The sequence below is a fragment of the Antechinus flavipes genome, chromosome 5, assembly GCF_016432865.1.
Source record: "Antechinus flavipes isolate AdamAnt ecotype Samford, QLD, Australia chromosome 5, AdamAnt_v2, whole genome shotgun sequence".
Lineage (NCBI taxonomy): Eukaryota > Metazoa > Chordata > Mammalia > Dasyuromorphia > Dasyuridae > Antechinus > Antechinus flavipes.
In genome coordinates this window covers 257,631,072-257,653,585 of record NC_067402.1, presented here as the reverse complement: position 1 = coordinate 257,653,585, position 22,514 = coordinate 257,631,072, and the positions used below count along the sequence as shown (strand labels likewise).

At 31.4% G+C, this 22,514-nt stretch overlaps 1 protein-coding gene across 8 annotated transcripts; it reads left to right on the top strand.

Annotated features, from left to right (window-relative positions):
• Positions 1 to 790: 790 nt before the first annotated feature.
• LOC127564500 (centrosomal protein of 290 kDa-like) lies at positions 791 to 19,897 on the top strand. 8 transcript variants are annotated; one of them, XM_052001075.1, is made up of 9 exons: positions 791 to 911; positions 5,443 to 5,489; positions 6,511 to 6,654; positions 8,025 to 8,078; positions 8,786 to 8,935; positions 9,455 to 9,625; positions 10,150 to 10,239; positions 11,626 to 11,748; positions 12,604 to 12,998. In XM_052001075.1, exons 2-9 carry the CDS (start codon positions 5,466 to 5,468, stop codon positions 12,736 to 12,738), a joined length of 891 nt encoding a protein of 296 aa, XP_051857035.1. In that variant the 5' UTR covers positions 791 to 911; positions 5,443 to 5,465; the 3' UTR covers positions 12,739 to 12,998. The 8 variants fall into 8 exon arrangements, with proteins under 8 accessions (XP_051857035.1, XP_051857034.1, XP_051857028.1 ...); XM_052001074.1 differs by lacking the exons at positions 791 to 911; positions 8,025 to 8,078; positions 8,786 to 8,935; ... (2 more) ...; positions 11,626 to 11,748; positions 12,604 to 12,998 and adding exons at positions 4,953 to 5,160; positions 14,926 to 14,979; positions 15,687 to 15,836; ... (2 more) ...; positions 18,525 to 18,647; positions 19,503 to 19,897; XM_052001068.1 differs by lacking the exon at positions 791 to 911 and adding an exon at positions 4,953 to 5,160.
• Positions 19,898 to 22,514: the final 2,617 nt, after the last annotated feature.

The window sequence follows — 22,514 nt, the reverse complement described above, 5'->3', positions numbered from 1 at the left end:
TTACACCTTCTGAATCCAATTCTCCCTATGCAACAAGAGAACTGTTCGGTTCTGCAAACATATATTGTATCTAGGATATACTGCAACATATCCAACATATAAAGGACTGCTTGCCATCTAGGGGAGGGGGTGGAGGGAGGGAGGGGAAAAAAAATCGGAAAAAAAACGAGTGCAAGGGATAATGTTGTCAATATAAAGTAATCATTAAATAAAAAAAAAAAAAAGAAACTAAATTAGTGTTGCTGCTAGAGTTCTCATTGTTAAGAAATTTTTCCTTAACAAGTTAAGCTTTTTTGCAATTCTATTGCTCATAGTTTTTCCTTTTGGAGTTCAGGACAATGTCCAATTGATCTCTCTCTCTCTCTCTTTTTTTAAATCACTGTGATATTTTCAGATCTACAGTAGAAAGAAATTTAGATTTAGAAAAAAAAATTCTCTCTCGTTTAGTACAACATCCTCATTTCACATTTGAGAAATTAAGACCCAAGTAGGTTAAATGACAATCAGGATGAAACAGATGTATGGTAAAATCAAGATTTTAACCCAGGTCCTATAATTTGAAATATAGCATTTCTTTACTGTACCTAATTACTTCTAATTCTAGCTGAGCTCTTAATTTTGTTTTAATAAATTTTACCCACTTTGCTGTTTTGGGGTGTGTGTATGTGTGTTTGTGTGAAGGTTCCCAGCATATCATGGAACTTCACCTCTTCAGGGATGAACGTTAAGAAATCAAATTTTATATCCATTGTTATGTTTATTGTGGATATGAACATATTGTTGTAGATCCCTAGACAACAGTGAAAGAAATCAAGATGTCTTTGGATTGGAAAACATTATGGAGCGTTAACCCAGATGACTTGCCTCTCCAAGAAGAATTAGCAGATGATTTACTGGTTTCTCTCTCTAAGGTATTTTTAAAAATATATTAAAATATTCATGGTTAAAGTAAAATACACAAAGTCATGGACTTCTGAATTGTTAGAATTGGAGGGATCCTTTTACTATTATTTTTTGATTGAGTTAAGTTTTATACAAAAAATAATCCTCATTAACTGATAATAAACATATCTTCATCAGGGAAGAACTGAGGGAATATTAGAACCGCAATACTATATGTACTCAATCAAATAACATTATTCTATTGTATATTTTTGCTTATTTACGTTTTCTTTGTCTCAAGAAAAGGTTCAGTGAGAAGAGGATAAAATAAAATTATCGTTTTTTTTAAAAAAAGAAATAATGAATAATGATTGCTACTTTGTTTATATAGGTTGAAGTAAGAGACCTAAAAAATGAAAATCAAGAAAATGTAGTCCATCTTTTCCAGATTATTCAATCTTTAATGAAGGTCTGTATCAAGCAGAATAATCCTTACTGAAATTTAAACTATACCTCATATAATCCACATCAACATACATTAATAAAACTCAACTCCATTAACATTCATTAGGTTTCTATTTTTACAAGACAATAGGAATAAAAAAGGGGGAGATGGACTGTCACATATATAGATATTACTGGAATAACAAAATTTGATAGTGATAAGATTTGAGGTGGGAGGAATGCACTTACAGTTGGAGGGCTCTAGAAAGCCTTGTGTAGGAGTAATATTCTGAATTGTTAGAATAGTAGGGATTCTTTTACTATTACTTTTTATTGATTTAACGATTTGATTGATTAAAAAATGAGTTTTGGGGGCAGCTAGGTGAAACTGGATAGAGCACTAATCGTGAATTCAGGAGAACTTAAATTCAAGTCTCAGACACTTAACACTTCCTAATTGTATGACCCTGGGAAAGTCACTTAACCCAAATTGCCTCAGCAAAAATAAATAAATAAATAAAAATAAAATTGATTTTCCAGAAGATATTTCACTTTGAAGAAATAGATTTGGAGAGAATCACTTTTTGGCCTAGGCCAAAGCTTCCTAAACTATGGATTGTGATCTTATATAGGATTGTGTAACTGAATGTGGGGGTCATAAAATTATTTTTTATTATCAGTAAATGTTTGCTTTATATACTTATTTTATATACCTATATACTTGGGTCATATAAAAGTTTCTCAGACAAAGAGTTGTGAGTGAAAAAAGCTTAAGAACCCCTAGTTCAGGGGACAATATGATAGAGGCCAGGAGATGGGAGAAAGTGAGATAGGAACAGCAGTACATAATCTTTTTTAACTGGAACATAGAGAATATTAGGGAAATGAAATAAGAAAAGCACACATACAATTAGGTTGAAGTTTGATTATGGTGGGTCAATAGCAGGATCAAGAATGCTTGATATGGGAGACAAGAAGGAGCCACTGAAAGTTTTTAAAGTAAGAATTGACAAAGTATATTAGGAAGCTTACTTAAGTAACTGAAAGAGGGAAGATAATAAAGGCAATAACACTCATAAAAGACTAGCACTATGGACCAGGAGAGATTATGAAGATCTTAACTAGGATCTTTCAACAACAGTAGTAGTGGAAAAGAGAATGGAAACCCAGAACATTGTGGAATATTGAATTGACAGGATTTGGCAATTGACTGGGTGTGGGGGTGAAGGACAAGGAAAATAAAAGATAATTGACATTGAGCCTTGATACCTGGGAGTCTGGTGGGATTCTTCATAGAAGTAACAAGGGTAGGGAATAGGCATAAATTTTTTGAGAGAAGTTGAGTTTGGGTGCTACTAGAACATCTAGAAATGTAGTCAGTAGATAAATATGGAACTAGGGCTGTGGAGAGATGTTGCAATTAGAGGTGAAGATGTGCATGTGCTCTTTGTAGAAGTAATCACTGAAGCTTTAGAATTGAATGGTATCTCCAAGTGAGAGAGAGAAAGAAGAACAGGGCCAGGATAGAGATGTGCTAGACCTCCTGCCCAAATTAAGTAATCTGAGATATCTTCAGATATAAAGAGAAAGCATTTATTCAGTCCTTGCCAGTAGAGGCCCAAGCACACCTAGGCAAATATCAGCTCCCATTTTCCAGCATGTGCCTGTCCTGGCAGAAATAGTAAATCTGGTTAAATAGCAAAAGACCCATCTTTTCATTGGACTGACTAAAAAGGAGGTAACCATTATTGAACAATAGTCAACAATGTTGTCTGCTTCCTGTGTGTCACGTCACTTCATATCACTTCCAGAAGCTGGGACCTAGGGTCTGACCTTTCTTTCCTTTCAGACTCCTGGGAATCATGTGACAAGCCTGCAAATTGAGCCATTTCATAGACTTTTTGAGAGATCTTTATCTGGTTCCATTCACACCCGTTTTCAAGGGGGAGGGAATAGATAGAAACCCACAAAGTAGTCAGAAGGAACTTTCAGACAAAAAGAGATAATGTATAAAAAATGCTTTGTAGAGTGAAAAGCACATTCTGCTTATTACTGTTTGGTTTCAGACACCAACCATGCTAGACCCTGAGATTACAAAGTGGTAGTAGGGGATTTATATTCCATCTGGAGAGAAACAAGAGATAAAAGGATTAATTCTAAAGGTTCCCTGAGTGCCTCCAGAATTATACAGATGATAACAAGAGAGGGAAGAAAAAGGAAGGGAATAAGCATTTATAGAGCACTTACTGTGTTCCAGCCACTCCTAAGTACTTTTTACAAATATTATCAATTTAATTCAATCACCATATTGACAATAGGCTACAAGAGGGGAGATGTCACTGAAGTCTGGAGTTCTTGAAAAGATTTGGATTGTGGTACAAGGTACTCAGTGTGCAATTTTATATACTGCATATAAAAATAAAAAATAAAATAATCCCTACTTCTTCTGATGTTTAGACTGAATTAAGGAAGGAGGAACAGAGATGGTACTGAGGGAGTGCTTAGTGCCAAATCCTAGAAGCAGAACTGTTGTGTTTGCTGTCAGCATGTAGCTTAGTTGAACTTGTATAAAATAAATAGGATGAGACTAGATTGTGGGGGACCTTAAATCTCTAGATATTATTCTGTCCATAAGTAGGACAGATTTTGTAGAGATTTTTGAATAGGAGAATAAAATAATGATATTATCATTAGATTTAGAGTTAGAGTTAGCCTTTTGAAACTATTTAGTCCAGTCTCTTCATTAATCTTATAGTTGGGGAAATAGATCCATAGCATCCAAGGTCATTCAGAGCCAAGATGCAGCACCAGGTCTTCTGGCTCTGGTAGTCTTTGTGCTGTTCCCCACTGACTCTCCCTGGTTTTCTGGATATGTAGAAAATTTCCATTTCAAAGCTTATATTTAGGGCCCATCCCACAGGGTTGTTGAGAGGATCAAATGAAGTTATATTTGTAAAACATATTGTAATACTTTAATGGTTATGTGAATGCCAATTATTATTGTGGCATAATTCCTTTAATTTACAAGATGGCTTTAATAAAGAAGTCGTTGCCATGTAATAGGTTATGGTAGGTTGTCTTTCAGAACTCTGTTGTAGGAGGATTAATTTGACATTTGTAAGGTGGCTGTAATACAAGAACAAGAAACTAGTGTGATGAACACTTCCAGGGAAAAGGGGGTTTAATTTTATTTTGACTCCTTTTGTATTTGGTTTGAAGTAGATTGGATTTCTCTCTCTGTTTCTTAGCATTCTCGAATATTTGGAGGCAAATGCATGCAAAATTTCAAGGGAAATTTGCTTCCTGAATGTCATCAGTTACATTTTCCCCTGGTAAAAGTGTAAGAAAAGCCTGTTTGGTCCTTGAACAGAGAGATATCTTCTCAAGTTCATCAGTCTACCTAGAAAATTTCCCTTTTCTTCATATTCTTTTGTCATGTAAGTCCTTCAGATATCAGAAAGGCAGAAAATAGCTGTGAAATATTAGCATATTCAAGTATCTGTATCTAGATCAGGTTGAGAGGATTCTGATAGGAGACAGATCATCTTCTGCTGAGGCTCCTGCAATGGCCTGGCTGGAAACATTGAGGTTGTAGAAAATGTAGCAGTTTGAAAAGAAAAAGTGGCAATATCATAAAAGAATTATCTCTGCAACTTGATAGTTACTTATCATTTATGGGGGTAGAGTAAAATGTCAAAGGGAATCCAAACCAGTCCCTCTAAAGTGGATAACAAATCGCGTTGCATCCCTTTTATTATGTTTAGATGAAAGCCTCCAAAATGGAATTAGCTTCAGAAAAAGTAGAAAAAGCTAGAGAAGAACAGGCCAAATTTGGTGAGTACCGGGCAAAAAAAAAAGTTTAAAATTAATAATTAGAGAGGAATTAATTTCCTTGACTCCACAAAGAATTGGCTTAATTCGGGTCAGAAAATGTGCATTTAAGTTTGAGCATTGTGATTGACTACTATCATACCAGCAATTTTTCTGATAGTTTTCATCTGACTGAAAAAAAAAAAAAAACCTCATATTTTTCTGGTGACAGAAAAAATAGATTTTGACATTTATTTCTTAGTAAATTTAGTGAAGTTAAATGTTTGCTCTGGTTTCTTTCAACAGGAAATCAGTTAAAAACTAAAGTTATGAAACTGGAAAATGAGCTTGAGGTATGTCTGTCATGCAATGTTAGTCACATCTTTATCATTAATATGAAATCTGTTATTCTTGATTGAGAAATTTCATAAACCTCATTGTGTTCATATTTAGCAAAATCAGTTTCTTTTGAGAGAGAAACCTTCATTGTTTATAAAAATTGTTTTGGCACCTAATATGTGTAAGATTGAGCACAAATATATTACCTACAGTGATTGATTCTAGATCACTGAGCATCATTGCATGAATCCTGTAATTGGGTTTGACCAATCTGGTGATATTTCATTTCTGTTCAATGGTGTTTACTGAGAGATGCATATTGTAAAGTATACAAATTTGCCATTAATACTTCTTTTCTTCATGAAACTAATTTGGATTGTTTCCTGGAACAGTTTGAAAAATAGGGTCTTTTAAGCAAAGATTTTATTGAGAGCCACTAAAAAAGTTTGCTAATTCCAATAGTCTTGTGATAGAACATGCCATCCTCATTCATAAGAAGAACTATGGAGACTGAATGTGAATCAAAGCATAGTATTTTTCACCTTTTGTTGTTGTGACTGTTGTTTGTTTGCTTGCTTTATTTTCCCTTTCTTGTATTTTTTCCCCCTTTTGGTCTGATTTTTTCTTAGACTACATACATGTCTGTATGACAAATACAGAAATATGTTTAGAAGAATTGCACATTTTTAATCTGTATTGGAGTGCTTGCTGTCCTGTGGAAGAGGTAGAGAGAGAAGAGAGAAAAGTTTTGGGAACATAGGTTTTGCAAAAGTGAATGTTGAAAATTATCTTTGCATGTATTTGGAAAAATAAATTGCTATTAAAAAAGAAAATTATAAAAAGAAATCTGCTAAGTTAATGAGTTTAACTATAATCACTAAAATAGGTTAAAATTTTAAATTAGTCTTTTTTTCTTAATTGCTATCATTTCAGATTTTGAAGTTCTTTTGATTAATCAAATCTGTTTTGTCACTATATTTGGTTATTCATCTCAGAAATTGTATTCAGATAAATACATTTTTGTTTTGTTTTAAGATGGCACAGCAGTTTGCAGGTGATCGGGATACATGTTTTTTGAGAGATAAAATTAATCAACTAGAAATACAACTGGAGCAGAAGCACAGAGAATTAGAGGATATGGAAAAAGAGATGGAAAAAGAGAAAAAAGTCAATGAACAAGTAAGGAGCCTTTCATTCACATTCTTTATATTTCTCTGAAGTTTGTCTTTCCTTGGCCTTTAAGTAGGATGTTTTGATGGCATTTCCTTTGAAAAACAGCAACATGTGCAGAAAAGACTGATCTTGGAGTCACAAGATTGAATCCTACCATTAGCAGTATCTCTATAACCCTTGGCTATAACTTAATATTTCTGAAACTTGGTTTCTTTATTTGTTAAAATGGAGGTAATAAATGTACCAAGTTATTGTTTTAAAAATAAGTATGTTGGGAATTATATAAAAATGTGTGAAGGACAGTGGGTGGAATTGGAGTTGGAAGATATGAGTTCAGATTCTGCTTCAGACCCTTACTAGACACACTCTTAAGCAAGACTTTTAGCTCATTGACTCAGTTACTTCATTGGTAAGATGGGGAGCTTCATATCCTCCAGGATTTTTACAATGAGACAATATTTGTAAAGCACTTCTCTTAACATGTAAGCAACTAAAGAGTATGTAGTTTTATCATTAGGGATCCAATTAATTATTTATGGTGAAGAAAGGCTCACTCATAGTATTATAATTGTTTTAGGTATTGTCAAACTCTGACTATGTCTGGTAGGCACCACAAATGTACCTTCTCCTATAAACCCTGATATATTGCCTAAAGAAAACAGAGTGGGTGATAATGTGAAGGGAGCATCCTTGACATATATACCATTAAACAGAGTGACTCATGACTTTAATCCTTTTCAAAGGTTTCCACTTTTAATAAGTAGTCCATGGATTCCAGTTGGGCTAGCAATACATTGGCATGAGTGCTTGGGATCTTGTCTCTGGTCAGAGAAGGAAAAAAAGAATTGTTGAGTAGGAATATTTTCCTATTCTCTAGAGCCTATAATGGAGATTTTTAGTGAATGAGAAAATAAGATTCACTATTATAATCATAACAATTTGCTCATTTAGTTGATATGGTATAAATACTGCAAATGAAGCCATGTCACTGAAAAAAATCTTTTAACGTAATGCTATTTCCTTAGTTAATACTTGTTCAGAGTAAAACGTGTTTGGGGTTCAGCAGATAACAGTAGTTCTTAAACTAATAACTAATCATTTCAGTTATTCATTTTTCCCTAGCAATATTTGTATGTATATATATTTCCCCCTATCTCTGTAGTTCTTGTGTTTGTTTACTTCATCTAATTCCTAAGTGGTTTCCAAAAGGTTCAGTTTAAAATTCATATTTCAAATAAAATTGAAATCATCATGTAAAAACTACTTTTTTAAAGGATTTTATTTCAGTTTCATAAGGTTGCTATTATAATTTTCATAATGAAAGTGCTTTTTAATTTTTGTTTGTTTTATAAATACCTTTCTTTTTATCGTTCCAGTTGGCTCTTCTTAATGAAGAGGCAGAAAATGAAAACAGGAAATTAAGAAGAGAGGTTGGTAAAATGTGATATCATTATATATGTAGGTCGTCATCCTGCAAAGCTAATAGTTAGTAGTACCTCAGTGAATTCATATTGTTTTCAAAACATGTATTCTAAGCACCTGTTCTTTTCAAAGTTAATATTTTTTTATTTGAAATTTTCTCAAAGATTTAGAAATAAGATGAGAAATGGAGACATTAAGCAATTCTTAACTCTCAGTAATAAATGGATAAGTTTTGCTTATGGATTGATTATTATGTGGTAATTTCTATGATGACAGGCTAAAACATATCACCAAACTTGTTATTAGCTCATTTTATTCACTCAGTTAAAAGTTACAATTGCTTAAAAACTCCCAAATTTTGAAAATATTTTAATTGTTATTTTTATTATTTCTTTAATCTGTCTTTAAGGTAGATAGTCACCTTTTACTTGGTTTCTTTAATAAATAATAAAATTGCATTCTTTGATTATCTAGAGTAGTACAATTAATGTTTTATTTTTTTTCTTTCTCCTTAAATATTGATCTCTTTATTTCCATTAATTGTTTTGCTATCCTTCTTTGGAAAACAAACATCTAAAAAAAAAAAAGATGAGGATTTAAGGATTTAGAAAATCTGAGCATTTAAAGAAAAGCATTGGGGCCATTATTTAGATAATAATTTTTATAACAAGTAATTTTAATAAGTGTTTGGGGGGGGGCTTTGGTTTTTATACAGAATGAACAACTTTGTCAAAACATCATTGACTATCAGAAACAAATAGATTCACAAAAGGAAACACTTATGTCCAGAAGAGAAGATAGTGATGATCAATTACAATTGTTTAAAAAAAATTCAGAACTTGAGCAGTTTCTGGATATAATTCAGGTAAAAAAAAATGTTCTTTGGATTTTTTTAAGAGTAAATTTCAAGGTATATTCCTGATTTTTTTAAAATGAATTTGATTTGGACTTTATATTCTTGAGCTTTTAGTGATTTGAGACCTTCAGGTAAGAATCGTTTATAATTTATTTTTTCTCACACATGGTGGTATGGAGGAACCTGTCAGATTAGCATTACTACATGAATTAATATTTTTTAAATGCTCACTTTAAAAACAGGAAATAAGTCAGTCCATAAATGCTGTATTTCTTTTACCCTCTTTGCCTATTTTGTTTAGGTTTACTTTAATACTTGTATTGGGAAGCATTTAGTAGGGCCTTCCTACTTAATTTTAAATTTTTTCTTTCATTTAATGTCCATCTGCATTTAAATATACACCTATATAGAATTGTTTTTTCTTTAGTGGTTATTCAGAAGGTCCAAAGTTTATTATAATATTTAAAATTACTTAACTGTGTTCACAAATATCCATTCTGTTCTTTCTGTGGTTTTTATCTTTAAAAGAATTTAACAGAAGCAAATGAGAAAATTGAAATTCAAAATCAAGAAATGAAAAAGAACTTGGAAGAATCAGTGCAGGAAATGGAGAAGATGACTAATAAATACAATAAGATGAAAATTATTGTTCAACAGAATGATGTTCTAATAGATCAGTTAAAAAAAGAAAGGCTTCAGGTAAGAATTATGCTTAACTGAGGTTGTCTTTTTACATAATGGAATGGAGGAAACTGTGTGTAATTTTGACACAATAATAATTGATTTTTGAAGCTTGTTACATGTAGCCAAAATTTTATTAATTTCCCTTAGTTATGGACAGAAACAAATGGATCACTAGAGCACCATCAGAAAATAATCTTTGGTCAAACTATTTAGAGTAAATTGAATTGATTTTAAAAATAAATATATTGCACATATATATATATATATATATATCAGTGATGAGTATTATGAATATGTAGTTGTTTTTAGTATTATGAACAGGGCTGGGGTTCATATCCTTGATTTTATTTTTATTTTTTTGCTATAGGAAAGTCCCAGATAAGAATTCTCTCTCACAAATGCAGATTGGCACATTATGATTCACTCAGCTGGTCTGTGCTAATATAAGGAAATAGTACATCTAAATCTACTATATCTAATTTATTTGTACATTTGGAATAAAATATCATTTCAAAATTTATAAAATTGGTAATTTTCAGGTACAGGAACTTACAGAACTTCTAAAAGCAAAAGATGAAGAAGACGATCCCATTATGGCTGGTGTTAATGCAAAGGTTGAAGAATGGAAGGTAATTCTTCAAAAGAGTTGTGCAGTTTCCTTATGTTTAAGTTTAGGCAGTGTTTCTCAAATTTTCCAATTTTTATAAAAATTCTTATACCATCTACTTAATTGAATAAAATAAGTGAGTATATCTACATATATTTGTGCATGTATGTACTGGTGTGTGTATGTATGTATATGTGTGTGTGTGTGTTTTATTTTTCATGGAAGTTCTTTGCTAATGCCTCTTAAAGGCATGATCTTGATTCTGGCACTTCCACTGCAGTGAATTTCTGGTAGGTTCTGATGCCCTAGAATGCCTTCAGGTTTAATACACTATCTTCTGTTGGAGATTCAAGAATCATAGAAAGTAGTATCTTCATTTGAGCATTGGGGCAGACCTCCCAGGTCATCTCACCCTCATTTTACAGATAAACAAACTGAGTATTAAGTTATACAAGTAATGTTAAGTGGCAAAATTGAGATGCAAGCAAATACTTCTAGCTCAGAGCTAGGGCTCTTTTCACTATTTAGAATGGGTAGGATTCATGAGGAATTTTTTCTTTGAGAAGAGATGGAAGATGATTGATTCTAAACATTACAAAAACAGCAACAAAAATCCTGAAATTAACTGTATCTTAACAGATAGAAAACAACTGAACACAAATATCTGTCAGTTCAAAATCAGGTATCCATGTGCAGTTTATTATTGACTGTTTAAACCAGAAGTTAAAATGAATAGTAGGATATAAGAAAGAATAAATTGGAGAGGCTATTGTGGGTAATTATGAGTGGTTTGAGAGGCATGTAGGTAGAGCAATGAATAGAGTGCTAAGCCTAGGTTCACAATGTCCCATCTTCCTCAGTTCAAATCTAACCCCAGACGTTTTGGGCAAATTACTTAACCTTGTTTACCTCAGTTTCCTTGTCTGTAAAATGAGAAAAAAAAATTTTTTTCCAAATACTCCAGATGGAATCACAAAGAGCCAAATACATCAAAAACAACCGAAGAACAAATATGGAAATATGTTTAGGGGCAGCTAGGTGGCACAGTGGATAGAGCCCTGGGCCTGAGTTCAACTCTGTCTTCAGATGATTACTAGCTATCTAAAAAGTCACTTAGCCCCATTTGCTTTGGTTCCTCATCCTTAAAATGATCTGGAAAATGAAATGGCAAACCCTTCCAGTATCTTGGCCCAAAAACTCTAAATAGGATGATGAAGATTTGGACACCACTTAAATAAATGAACAACAACAACAAATTAATCGAACTACAAGCCAGTGGAAATTAGATTTTTAAAATGTGATTGGCAATAATTTTGTCTTAGAGATGTAAAATTGTGGCATGATAGAGCATAAAATAAGCAAGGTTATGTTATTCCAGACTTGAACAAATTCTACATTCTTTTTGCAGAGAATTTTTGCTTCTAAAGATGATGAAATAATCAAATATCAACAAATACTGTGTAATTTGAGAGAGAAAATTAGGAATGCCCAACTTGATGCTGACAAAAATAATGTTATTACTCTACAAGAGGTAATCTCCAAAGTTCCATTTCTCTCTGAGATTTTCAGAAATTTGATGGTTTTGCCATGTTTTGGTTTATTTTAATGGCTTTTCTTTAACTATAATAAAAGGATATATTTATAGGTAGTCTAATGAAATTGCCAACTTTCAAATTATATGTTATAAGATATTTTAATCTCATGTGAACCATGGCATTATGTTGTTAACATTTTAACTGTGTCTGAGCATGCCTTTTCATGAGAGAATTAACAGTTTGCACTCTAACCAATTATTGACAAAAACAATTTCCAAATAGAATTTAGTTGTTAGTTAAATTTCCATCATTTCTATCATCTAGATATTCTATAAATAAATGCAAAAGACTGTGAGGATATAAAAGGATAATAAATACTTGAAAGAGATACTCCCTTTTAAGAAGAGGAGTAAAATAGGGAAAAATGAATTCTTCAGGAAAGCATAACAAAGAATTACAGAAAGTTAAAGACGTATTTTATTATCAAATTAGACCTCACAGAGTGACAAATTAACTTTATTTTTTATTGACATAAAACAAATTAAGTATCAGTGAGAAAGAGATAACTTTGATTTTATTTTAAGTACAGGAAAAAAGTTGAAATTAAAAGAAGCCACAAAAAGTTGATATATTCAAAGTATTTTCAATCAATTAGCTCATTAATAACTTAACATCTCTTACATTGTTTGTTCCAACCAATGTTGGGTATACAAAGCAAAATAAGACTTCATTGCTGACTCCCAAGGAGCTTGTAATTTATGCAGGGAGCTTATTTATTCATGTTTAATAACGAGAGAGTAAAGCCATATAAAGATATTACAGAATTATTGATTTTAAAATATTTCTTTCAGGGCATACAAGAAAGAGATGGTCAAATTAAGATGCTTATTGAACAAGTTGAACAGTACACAAAAGAAATGGAAACAAATACACTGATTATTGAAGAACTGAGAAAGCACAAAGGAACTAGTCAATCATCACTGTAATTCTTGTTGGACTGTGTTATATTCATGTGGGAGTACATATCAAACCTTAACAAATTTAAGATTTGGACCTTCTCTATTTGAAAAACATTTGAATTCTCTCTTCTTCTCACAAATAACTTATTGCATAAATGTCATTAGTTAAACAAATATATAATTAAAATTTTAAAATATTGTTTTGTCAAATCTAAACCTTCTCTTTTGGATGTTGGCTATTATCCTTTGGACCAGATCAACAGCAATAAACAAAATTGTTGACATAACCCCTTCTTTGAATTTTAAGAATTTTATTACTGTTGAATAGAAAAAAATCTTAATTTTGGAGAGCATCCTTGTTTTAAAGGGTAATTTGATTTGTCTTTTTGAATAAGCCTTTACTGCTCTATGCATATGTAGGTCCTTAGAACTTCTCATTTAGTCAACAAGCATTGTTTTTTTTTTTTTCTAATTTTGTTTTTCTTTCTTTCTTAATTATAGCTTTTTATTTACAAGATATATGCATGGCTAATTTTTCAGCATTGATCCTTGCAAAACCTTCTGTTCCAACTTTTCCCCTCTTTCCCCCCACCTCCTTCCCTAGATGGCAGGTAGACCAATGACATGTTAAATATTTTAAAGTATATGTTAAATACAATATATGTATATATATATATATATATATATATATATATATATATATATATATATATATATATATATATATATATATATATATATATATAGTTATTTTGCTGCACAAGAAAAATCAGACTTAGAAATAAGGTAAAAATAACCTGAGAAGAAAATCAAAAATGCAAGCAGACAAAAACAGAAGGAATGGAAATGCTATGTTGTGGTTCACACTCTTTATATTTCTCTGAAGTTTGTCTTTCCTTGGCCTTTAAGTAGGATGTTTTGATGGCATTTCCTTTGAAAAACAGCAACATGTGCAGAAAAGACTGATCTTGGAGTCACAAGATTGAATCCTACCATTAGCAGTATCTCTATAACCCTTGGCTATAACTTAATATTTCTGAAACTTGGTTTCTTTATTTGTTAAAATGGAGGTAATAAATGTACCAAGTTATTGTTTTAAAAATAAGTATGTTGGGAATTATATAAAAATGTGTGAAGGACAGTGGGTGGAATTGGAGTTGGAAGATATGAGTTCAGATTCTGCTTCAGACCCTTACTAGACACACTCTTAAGCAAGACTTTTAGCTCATTGACTCAGTTACTTCATTGGTAAGATGGGGAGCTTCATATCCTCCAGGATTTTTACAATGAGACAATATTTGTAAAGCACTTCTCTTAACATGTAAGCAACTAAAGAGTATGTAGTTTTATCATTAGGGATCCAATTAATTATTTATGGTGAAGAAAGGCTCACTCATAGTATTATAATTGTTTTAGGTATTGTCAAACTCTGACTATGTCTGGTAGGCACCACAAATGTACCTTCTCCTATAAACCCTGATATATTGCCTAAAGAAAACAGAGTGGGTGATAATGTGAAGGGAGCATCCTTGACATATATACCATTAAACAGAGTGACTCATGACTTTAATCCTTTTCAAAGGTTTCCACTTTTAATAAGTAGTCCATGGATTCCAGTTGGGCTAGCAATACATTGGCATGAGTGCTTGGGATCTTGTCTCTGGTCAGAGAAGGAAAAAAAGAATTGTTGAGTAGGAATATTTTCCTATTCTCTAGAGCCTATAATGGAGATTTTTAGTGAACGAGAAAATAAGATTCACTATTATAATCATAACAATTTGCTCATTTAGTTGATATGGTATAAATACTGCAAATGAAGCCATGTCACTGAAAAAAATCTTTTAACGTAATGCTATTTCCTTAGTTAATACTTGTTCAGAGTAAAACGTGTTTGGGGTTCAGCAGATAACAGTAGTTCTTAAACTAATAACTAATCATTTCAGTTATTCATTTTTCCCTAGCAATATTTGTATGTATATATATTTCCCCCTATCTCTGTAGTTCTTGTGTTTGTTTACTTCATCTAATTCCTAAGTGGTTTCCAAAAGGTTCAGTTTAAAATTCATATTTCAAATAAAATTGAAATCATCATGTAAAAACTACTTTTTTAAAGGATTTTATTTCAGTTTCATAAGGTTGCTATTATAATTTTCATAATGAAAGTGCTTTTTAATTTTGTTTGTTTTATAAATACCTTTCTTTTTATCGTTCCAGTTGGCTCTTCTTAATGAAGAGGCAGAAAATGAAAACAGGAAATTAAGAAGAGAGGTTGGTAAAATGTGATATCATTATATATGTAGGTCGTCATCCTGCAAAGCTAATAGTTAGTAGTACCTCAGTGAATTCATATTGTTTTCAAAACATGTATTCTAAGCACCTGTTCTTTTCAAAGTTAATATTTTTTTATTTGAAATTTTCTCAAAGATTTAGAAATAAGATGAGAAATGGAGACATTAAGCAATTCTTAACTCTCAGTAATAAATGGATAAGTTTTGCTTATGGATTGATTATTATGTGGTAATTTCTATGATGACAGGCTAAAACATATCACCAAACTTGTTATTAGCTCATTTTATTCACTCAGTTAAAAGTTACAATTGCTTAAAAACTCCCAAATTTTGAAAATATTTTAATTGTTATTTTTATTATTTCTTTAATCTGTCTTTAAGGTAGATAGTCACCTTTTACTTGGTTTCTTTAATAAATAATAAAATTGCATTCTTTGATTATCTAGAGTAGTACAATTAATGTTTTATTTTTTTTCTTTCTCCTTAAATATTGATCTCTTTATTTCCATTAATTGTTTTGCTATCCTTCTTTGGAAAACAAACATCTAAAAAAAAAAAAAGATGAGGATTTAAGGATTTAGAAAATCTGAGCATTTAAAGAAAAGCATTGGGGCCATTATTTAGATAATAATTTTTATAACAAGTAATTTTAATAAGTGTTTGGGGGGGGCTTTGGTTTTTATACAGAATGAACAACTTTGTCAAAACATCATTGACTATCAGAAACAAATAGATTCACAAAAGGAAACACTTATGTCCAGAAGAGAAGATAGTGATGATCAATTACAATTGTTTAAAAAAAATTCAGAACTTGAGCAGTTTCTGGATATAATTCAGGTAAAAAAAAATGTTCTTTGGATTTTTTTAAGAGTAAATTTCAAGGTATATTCCTGATTTTTTTAAAATGAATTTGATTTGGACTTTATATTCTTGAGCTTTTAGTGATTTGAGATCTTCAGGTAAGAATCGTTTATAATTTATTTTTTCTCACACATGGTGGTATGGAGGAACCTGTCAGATTAGCATTACTACATGAATTAATATTTTTTAAATGCTCACTTTAAAAACAGGAAATAAGTCAGTCCATAAATGCTGTATTTCTTTTACCCTCTTTGCCTATTTTGTTTAGGTTTACTTTAATACTTGTATTGGGAAGCATTTAGTAGGGCCTTCCTACTTAATTTTAAATTTTTTCTTTCATTTAATGTCCATCTGCATTTAAATATACACCTATATAGAATTGTTTTTTCTTTAGTGGTTATTCAGAAGGTCCAAAGTTTATTATAATATTTAAAATTACTTAACTGTGTTCACAAATATCCATTCTGTTCTTTCTGTGGTTTTTATCTTTAAAAGAATTTAACAGAAGCAAATGAGAAAATTGAAATTCAAAATCAAGAAATGAAAAAGAACTTGGAAGAATCAGTGCAGGAAATGGAGAAGATGACTAATAAATACAATAAGATGAAAATTATTGTTCAACAGAATGATGTTCTAATAGATCAGTTAAAAAAAGAAAGGCTTCAGGTAAGAATTATGCTTAACTGAGGTTGTCTTTTTACATAATGGAATGGAGGAAACTGTGTGTAATTTTGACACAATAATAATTGATTTTTGAAGCTTGTTACATGTAGCCAAAATTTTATTAATTTCCCTTAGTTATGGACAGAAACAAATGGATCACTAGAGCACCATCAGAAAATAATCTTTGGTCAAACTATTTAGAGTAAATTGAATTGATTTTAAAAATAAATAGATTGCACATATATATATATATATATCAGTGATGAGTATTATGAATATGTAGTTGTTTTTAGTATTATGAACAGGGCTGGGGTTCATATCCTTGATTTTATTTTTATTTTTTTGCTATAGGAAAGTCCCAGATAAGAATTCTCTCTCACAAATGCAGATTGGCACATTATGATTCACTCAGCTGGTCTGTGCTAATATAAGGAAATAGTACATCTAAATCTACTATATCTAATTTATTTGTACATTTGGAATAAAATATCATTTCAAAATTTATAAAATTGGTAATTTTCAGGTACAGGAACTTACAGAACTTCTAAAAGCAAAAGATGAAGAAGACGATCCCATTATGGCTGGTGTTAATGCAAAGGTTGAAGAATGGAAGGTAATTCTTCAAAAGAGTTGTGCAGTTTCCTTATGTTTAAGTTTAGGCAGTGTTTCTCAAATTTTCCAATTTTTATAAAAATTCTTATACCATTTACTTAATTGAATAAAATAAGTGAGTATATCTACATATATTTGTGCATGTATGTCCTGGTGTGTGTATGTATGTATATGTGTGTGTGTGTGTTTTATTTTTCATGGAAGTTCTTTGCTAATGCCTCCTAAAGGCATGATCTTGATTCTGGCACTTCCACTGCAGTGAATTTCTGGTAGGTTCTGATGCCCTAGAATGCCTTCAGGTTTAATACACTATCTTCTGTTGGAGATTCAAGAATCATAGAAAGTAGTATCTTCATTTGAGCATTGGGGCAGACCTCCCAGGTCATCTCACCCTCATTTTACAGATAAACAAACTGAGTATTAAGTTATACAAGTAATGTTAAGTGGCAAAATTGAGATGCAAGCAAATACTTCTAGCTCAGAGCTAGGGCTCTTTTCACTATTTAGAATGGGTAGGATTCATGAGGAATTTTTTCTTTGAGAAGAGATGGAAGATGATTGATTCTAAACATTACAAAAACAGCAACAAAAATCCTGAAATTAACTGTATCTTAACAGATAGAAAACAACTGAACACAAATATCTGTCAGTTCAAAATCAGGTATCCATGTGCAGTTTATTATTGACTGTTTAAACCAGAAGTTAAAATGAATAGTAGGATATAAGAAAGAATAAATTGGAGAGGCTATTGTGGGTAATTATGAGTGGTTTGAGAGGCATGTAGGTAGAGCAATGAATAGAGTGCTAAGCCTAGGTTCACAATGTCCCATCTTCCTCAGTTCAAATCTAACCCCAGACGTTTTGGGCAAATTACTTAACCTTGTTTACCTCAGTTTCCTTGTCTGTAAAATGAGAAAAAAACATTTTTTTCCAAGAATACTCCAGATGGAATCACAAAGAGCCAAATACATCAAAAACAACCGAAGAACAAATATGGAAATATGTTTAGGGGCAGCTAGGTGGCACAGTGGATGGAGCCCTGGGCCTGAGTTCAACTCTGTCTTCAGATGATTACTAGCTATCTAAAAAGTCACTTAGCCCCATTTGCTTTGGTTCCTCATCCTTAAAATGATCTGGAAAATGAAATGGCAAACCCTTCCAGTATCTTGGCCCAAAAACTCTAAATAGGATGATGAAGATTTGGACACCACTTAAATAAATGAACAACAACAACAAATTAATCGAACTACAAGCCAGTGGAAATTAGATTTTTAAAATGTGATTGGCAATAATTTTGTCTTAGAGATGTAAAATTGTGGCATGATAGAGCATAAAATAAGCAAGGTTATGTTATTCCAGACTTGAACAAATTCTACATTCTTTTTGCAGAGAATTTTTGCTTCTAAAGATGATGAAATAATCAAATATCAACAAATACTGTGTAATTTGAGAGAGAAAATTAGGAATGCCCAACTTGATGCTGACAAAAATAATGTTATTACTCTACAAGAGGTAATCTCCAAAGTTCCATTTCTCTCTGAGATTTTCAGAAATTTGATGGTTTTGCCATGTTTTGGTTTATTTTAATGGCTTTTCTTTAACTATAATAAAAGGATATATTTATAGGTAGTCTAATGAAATTGCCAACTTTCAAATTATATGTTATAAGATATTTTAATCTCATGTGAACCATGGCATTATGTTGTTAACATTTTAACTGTGTCTGAGCATGCCTTTTCATGAGAGAATTAACAGTTTGCACTCTAACCAATTATTGACAAAAACAATTTCCAAATAGAATTTAGTTGTTAGTTAAATTTCCATCATTTCTATCATCTAGATATTCTATAAATAAATGCAAAAGACTGTGAGGATATAAAAGGATAATAAATACTTGAAAGAGATACTCCCTTTTAAGAAGAGGAGTAAAATAGGGAAAAATGAATTCTTCAGGAAAGCATAACAAAGAATTACAGAAAGTTAAAGACGTATTTTATTATCAAATTAGACCTCACAGAGTGACAAATTAACTTTATTTTTTATTGACATAAAACAAATTAAGTATCAGTGAGAAAGAGATAACTTTGATTTTATTTTAAGTATAGGAAAAAAGTTGAAATTAAAAGAAGCCACAAAAAGTTGATATATTCAAAGTATTTTCAATCAATTAGCTCATTAATAACTTAACATCTCTTACATTGTTTGTTCCAACCAATGTTGGGTATACAAAGCAAAATAAGACTTCATTGCTGACTCCCAAGGAGCTTGTAATTTATGCAGGGAGCTTATTTATTCATGTTTAATAACGAGAGAGTAAAGCCATATAAAGATATTACAGAATTATTGATTTTAAAATATTTCTTTCAGGGCATACAAGAAAGAGATGGTCAAATTAAGATGCTTATTGAACAAGTTGAACAGTACACAAAAGAAATGGAAATAAATACACTGATTATTGAAGAACTGAGAAAGCACAAAGGAACTAGTCAATCATCACTGTAATTCTTGTTGGACTGTGTTATATTCATGTGGGAGTACATATCAAACCTTAACAAATTTAAGATTTGGACCTTCTCTATTTGAAAAACATTTGAATTCTCTCTTCTTCTCACAAATAACTTATTGCATAAATGTCATTAGTTAAACAAATATATAATTAAAATTTTAAAATATTGTTTTGTCAAATCTAAACCTTCTCTTTTGGATGTTGGCTATTATCCTTTGGACCAGATCAACAGCAATAAACAAAATTGTTGACATAACCCCTTCTTTGAATTTTAAGAATTTTATTACTGTTGAATAGAAAAAAATCTTAATTTTGGAGAGCATCCTTGTTTTAAAGGGTAATTTGATTTGTCTTTTTGAATAAGCCTTTACTGCTCTATGCATATGTAGGTCCTTAGAACTTCTCATTTAGTCAACAAGCATTGTTTTTTTTTTTCTAATTTTGTTTTTCTTTCTTTCTTAATTATAGCTTTTTATTTACAAGATATATGCATGGCTAATTTTTCAGCATTGATCCTTGCAAAACCTTCTGTTCCAACTTTTCCCCTCTTTCCCCCCACCTCCTTCCCTAGATGGCAGGTAGACCAATGACATGTTAAATATTTTAAAGTATATGTTAAATACAATATATGTATATATATATATATATATGTATATATATATATATATATATATATATATATGTATATATATATATATATATATATATATAGTTATTTTGCTGCACAAGAAAAATCAGACTTAGAAATAAGGTAAAAATAACCTGAGAAGAAAATCAAAAATGCAAGCAGACAAAAACAGAAGGAATGGAAATGCTATGTTGTGGTTCACACTCATTTCCCAGAGTTCTTTAGCTGGGTGTAGCGAGTTCACTTCATTATTGAACAAATGGAACTGATTTGGTTCATTTCATTGTTGAAGACAGACACTTCCATCAGAATTGATCATTACATAGTATTGTTGTTGAAGTATATAATGATCTCCTGGTCCTGCTCATTTCACTCAGTATCAGTTCATGTAAGTCTCTCCAGGCCTTTCTGAAATCATCTTGCTGGTCATTTCTTACAGTACAATAATATTCCATAACATTCATATACCACAACTTGTTCAACCATTCTCCAATTGATGGGAATCCATTCAATTTCAAGTTTTGAGCCACTACAAAAAGGGCTGCCACAAACATTTTTGCACATACAGGTCCCTTTCCCTTCTTTAAGATCTCTTTGAAATATAGGCCCAGCAGTAATACTGTTGGATCAAAGAGTATGTACAGTTTGATAACTTTTTGATAACTTTTTGAGCATAGTTCCTAATTGCTCTCCAGAATGATTGGATGCATTCATAATTCCACCAACAATGTATCAGTGTCCCAGTTTTCCCACCCCCTCCAACATTCAGCATTACCTTTTCCTGTCATTTTAGCCAATCTGAGAGGTGTGTAGTGGTATCTCAGAGTTGTCTTAATTTGCATTTCTCTGATTAATAATGATTTCGAACATCTTTTCATATGGTTAGAAATAGTTTCTATTTCTTCATCTGAAAATTGGCTGTTCATATCCTTTGACCATTTATCAATTGGAGAATGGCTTGAACTATTAAACATTTGGGTCAGTTCTCTATATATTTTGGAAATGAGGTCTTTATCAGAACCCTTGATTGTAAAAATGTTTTCTCAATTTATTGCTTTCCTCCTAATCTTGTCTACATTAATTTTGTTTGTACAAAAGCTTTTTAATTTGATATAATCAAAATTTTCTATTTTGTGATCAATAAAGATCTCTAGTTCTACTTTGGTCACAAATTCCTTCCTCCTCCACAGATCTGAGAGGTAAGTTATCCTATGTTCTTCTAATTTATTTATAATCTTATTCTTTATGCCTAGATCATGAACCCATTTTGACCTTATCTTGGTGTACGGTATTAAGTGTGGGTCAATGCCTAGTTTCTGCCATTCTAATTTCCAATTTTCCAAGCAGTTTTTCTCAAACAGTGAATTCTTAAACCCAAAGCTGGGGTCTTTGGGTTTATCAAAAACTAGATTATTAAAGTAATAACTTTCATAGTCCTATGAGCCTAACCTATTCCATTGATCAACTAGTCTATTTCTTAGCCAATACCAAATGATTTTGGTGACTGCTGCTTTATAATATAGTTTTAGATCTGGCAGAGATAGGCCACCTTCATTTGATTTTTTTTCCCATTAGTTCTCTTGAAATTCTTGACCTTTTGTTCTTCCAGATGAATTTTGTTGTTATTTTTTCTAGGTCATAAATAGTTTTTTGGGAGTCTGATTGGTATAGCACTAAATAAACAGATTAGTTTAGGTAGTATTGTCATCTTTATTATATTCGCTTGACCTATCCAAGAGCACTTGATATTTTTCCAGTTGGTTAGATCTGACTTTATTTGTGGGGAAAGTGTTTTGAAGTTTTGTTCATATAGTTCCTGACTTTCCCTTGGCAGATAGATTCCTAAATATTTTATACTATCAACAGTTACTTTAAATGGAATTTCTTTTTGTATCTGTAACTGTTGGATTTTGTTAGTGATATATAAGAATTCTGATGATTTATGTGCATTTATTTTGTATCCAACAACTTTTCTAAAGTTCTAGATTATTTCTAATAGCTTTTTTAGTAGAATCTTTGGGGTTCTCTAAGTATACCATCATATCATCTGCAAAGAGTGATAATTTGGTTTCCTCATTACCTACTGTAATTCCTTTAATCTCTTTCTCAATTCTTATTGCTGAAGCTAGCATTTCTAATACAATGTTGAATAGTAATGGTGAGAGTGGGTAACCTTGTTTCACTCCTGATCTTATCTTATCTTATCTTATCATATCTTATACATATGATGCTTACTGATGGTTTT

Excerpts from the sequence above, each read along its gene's own strand:
- LOC127564500 (XM_052001074.1), top strand. The coding sequence starts at position 5,091 with ATGAAAGCCTCCAAAATGGAATTAGCTTCAGAAAAAGTAGAAAAAGCT. Across the intron at positions 5,490-6,510 it reads AACTGGAAAATGAGCTTGAG|ATGGCACAGCAGTTTGCAGG; the intron begins GTATGTCTGTCA and ends TTTTGTTTTAAG. Across the intron at positions 16,527-17,046 it reads TAAAAAAAGAAAGGCTTCAG|GTACAGGAACTTACAGAACT; the intron begins GTAAGAATTATG and ends GGTAATTTTCAG.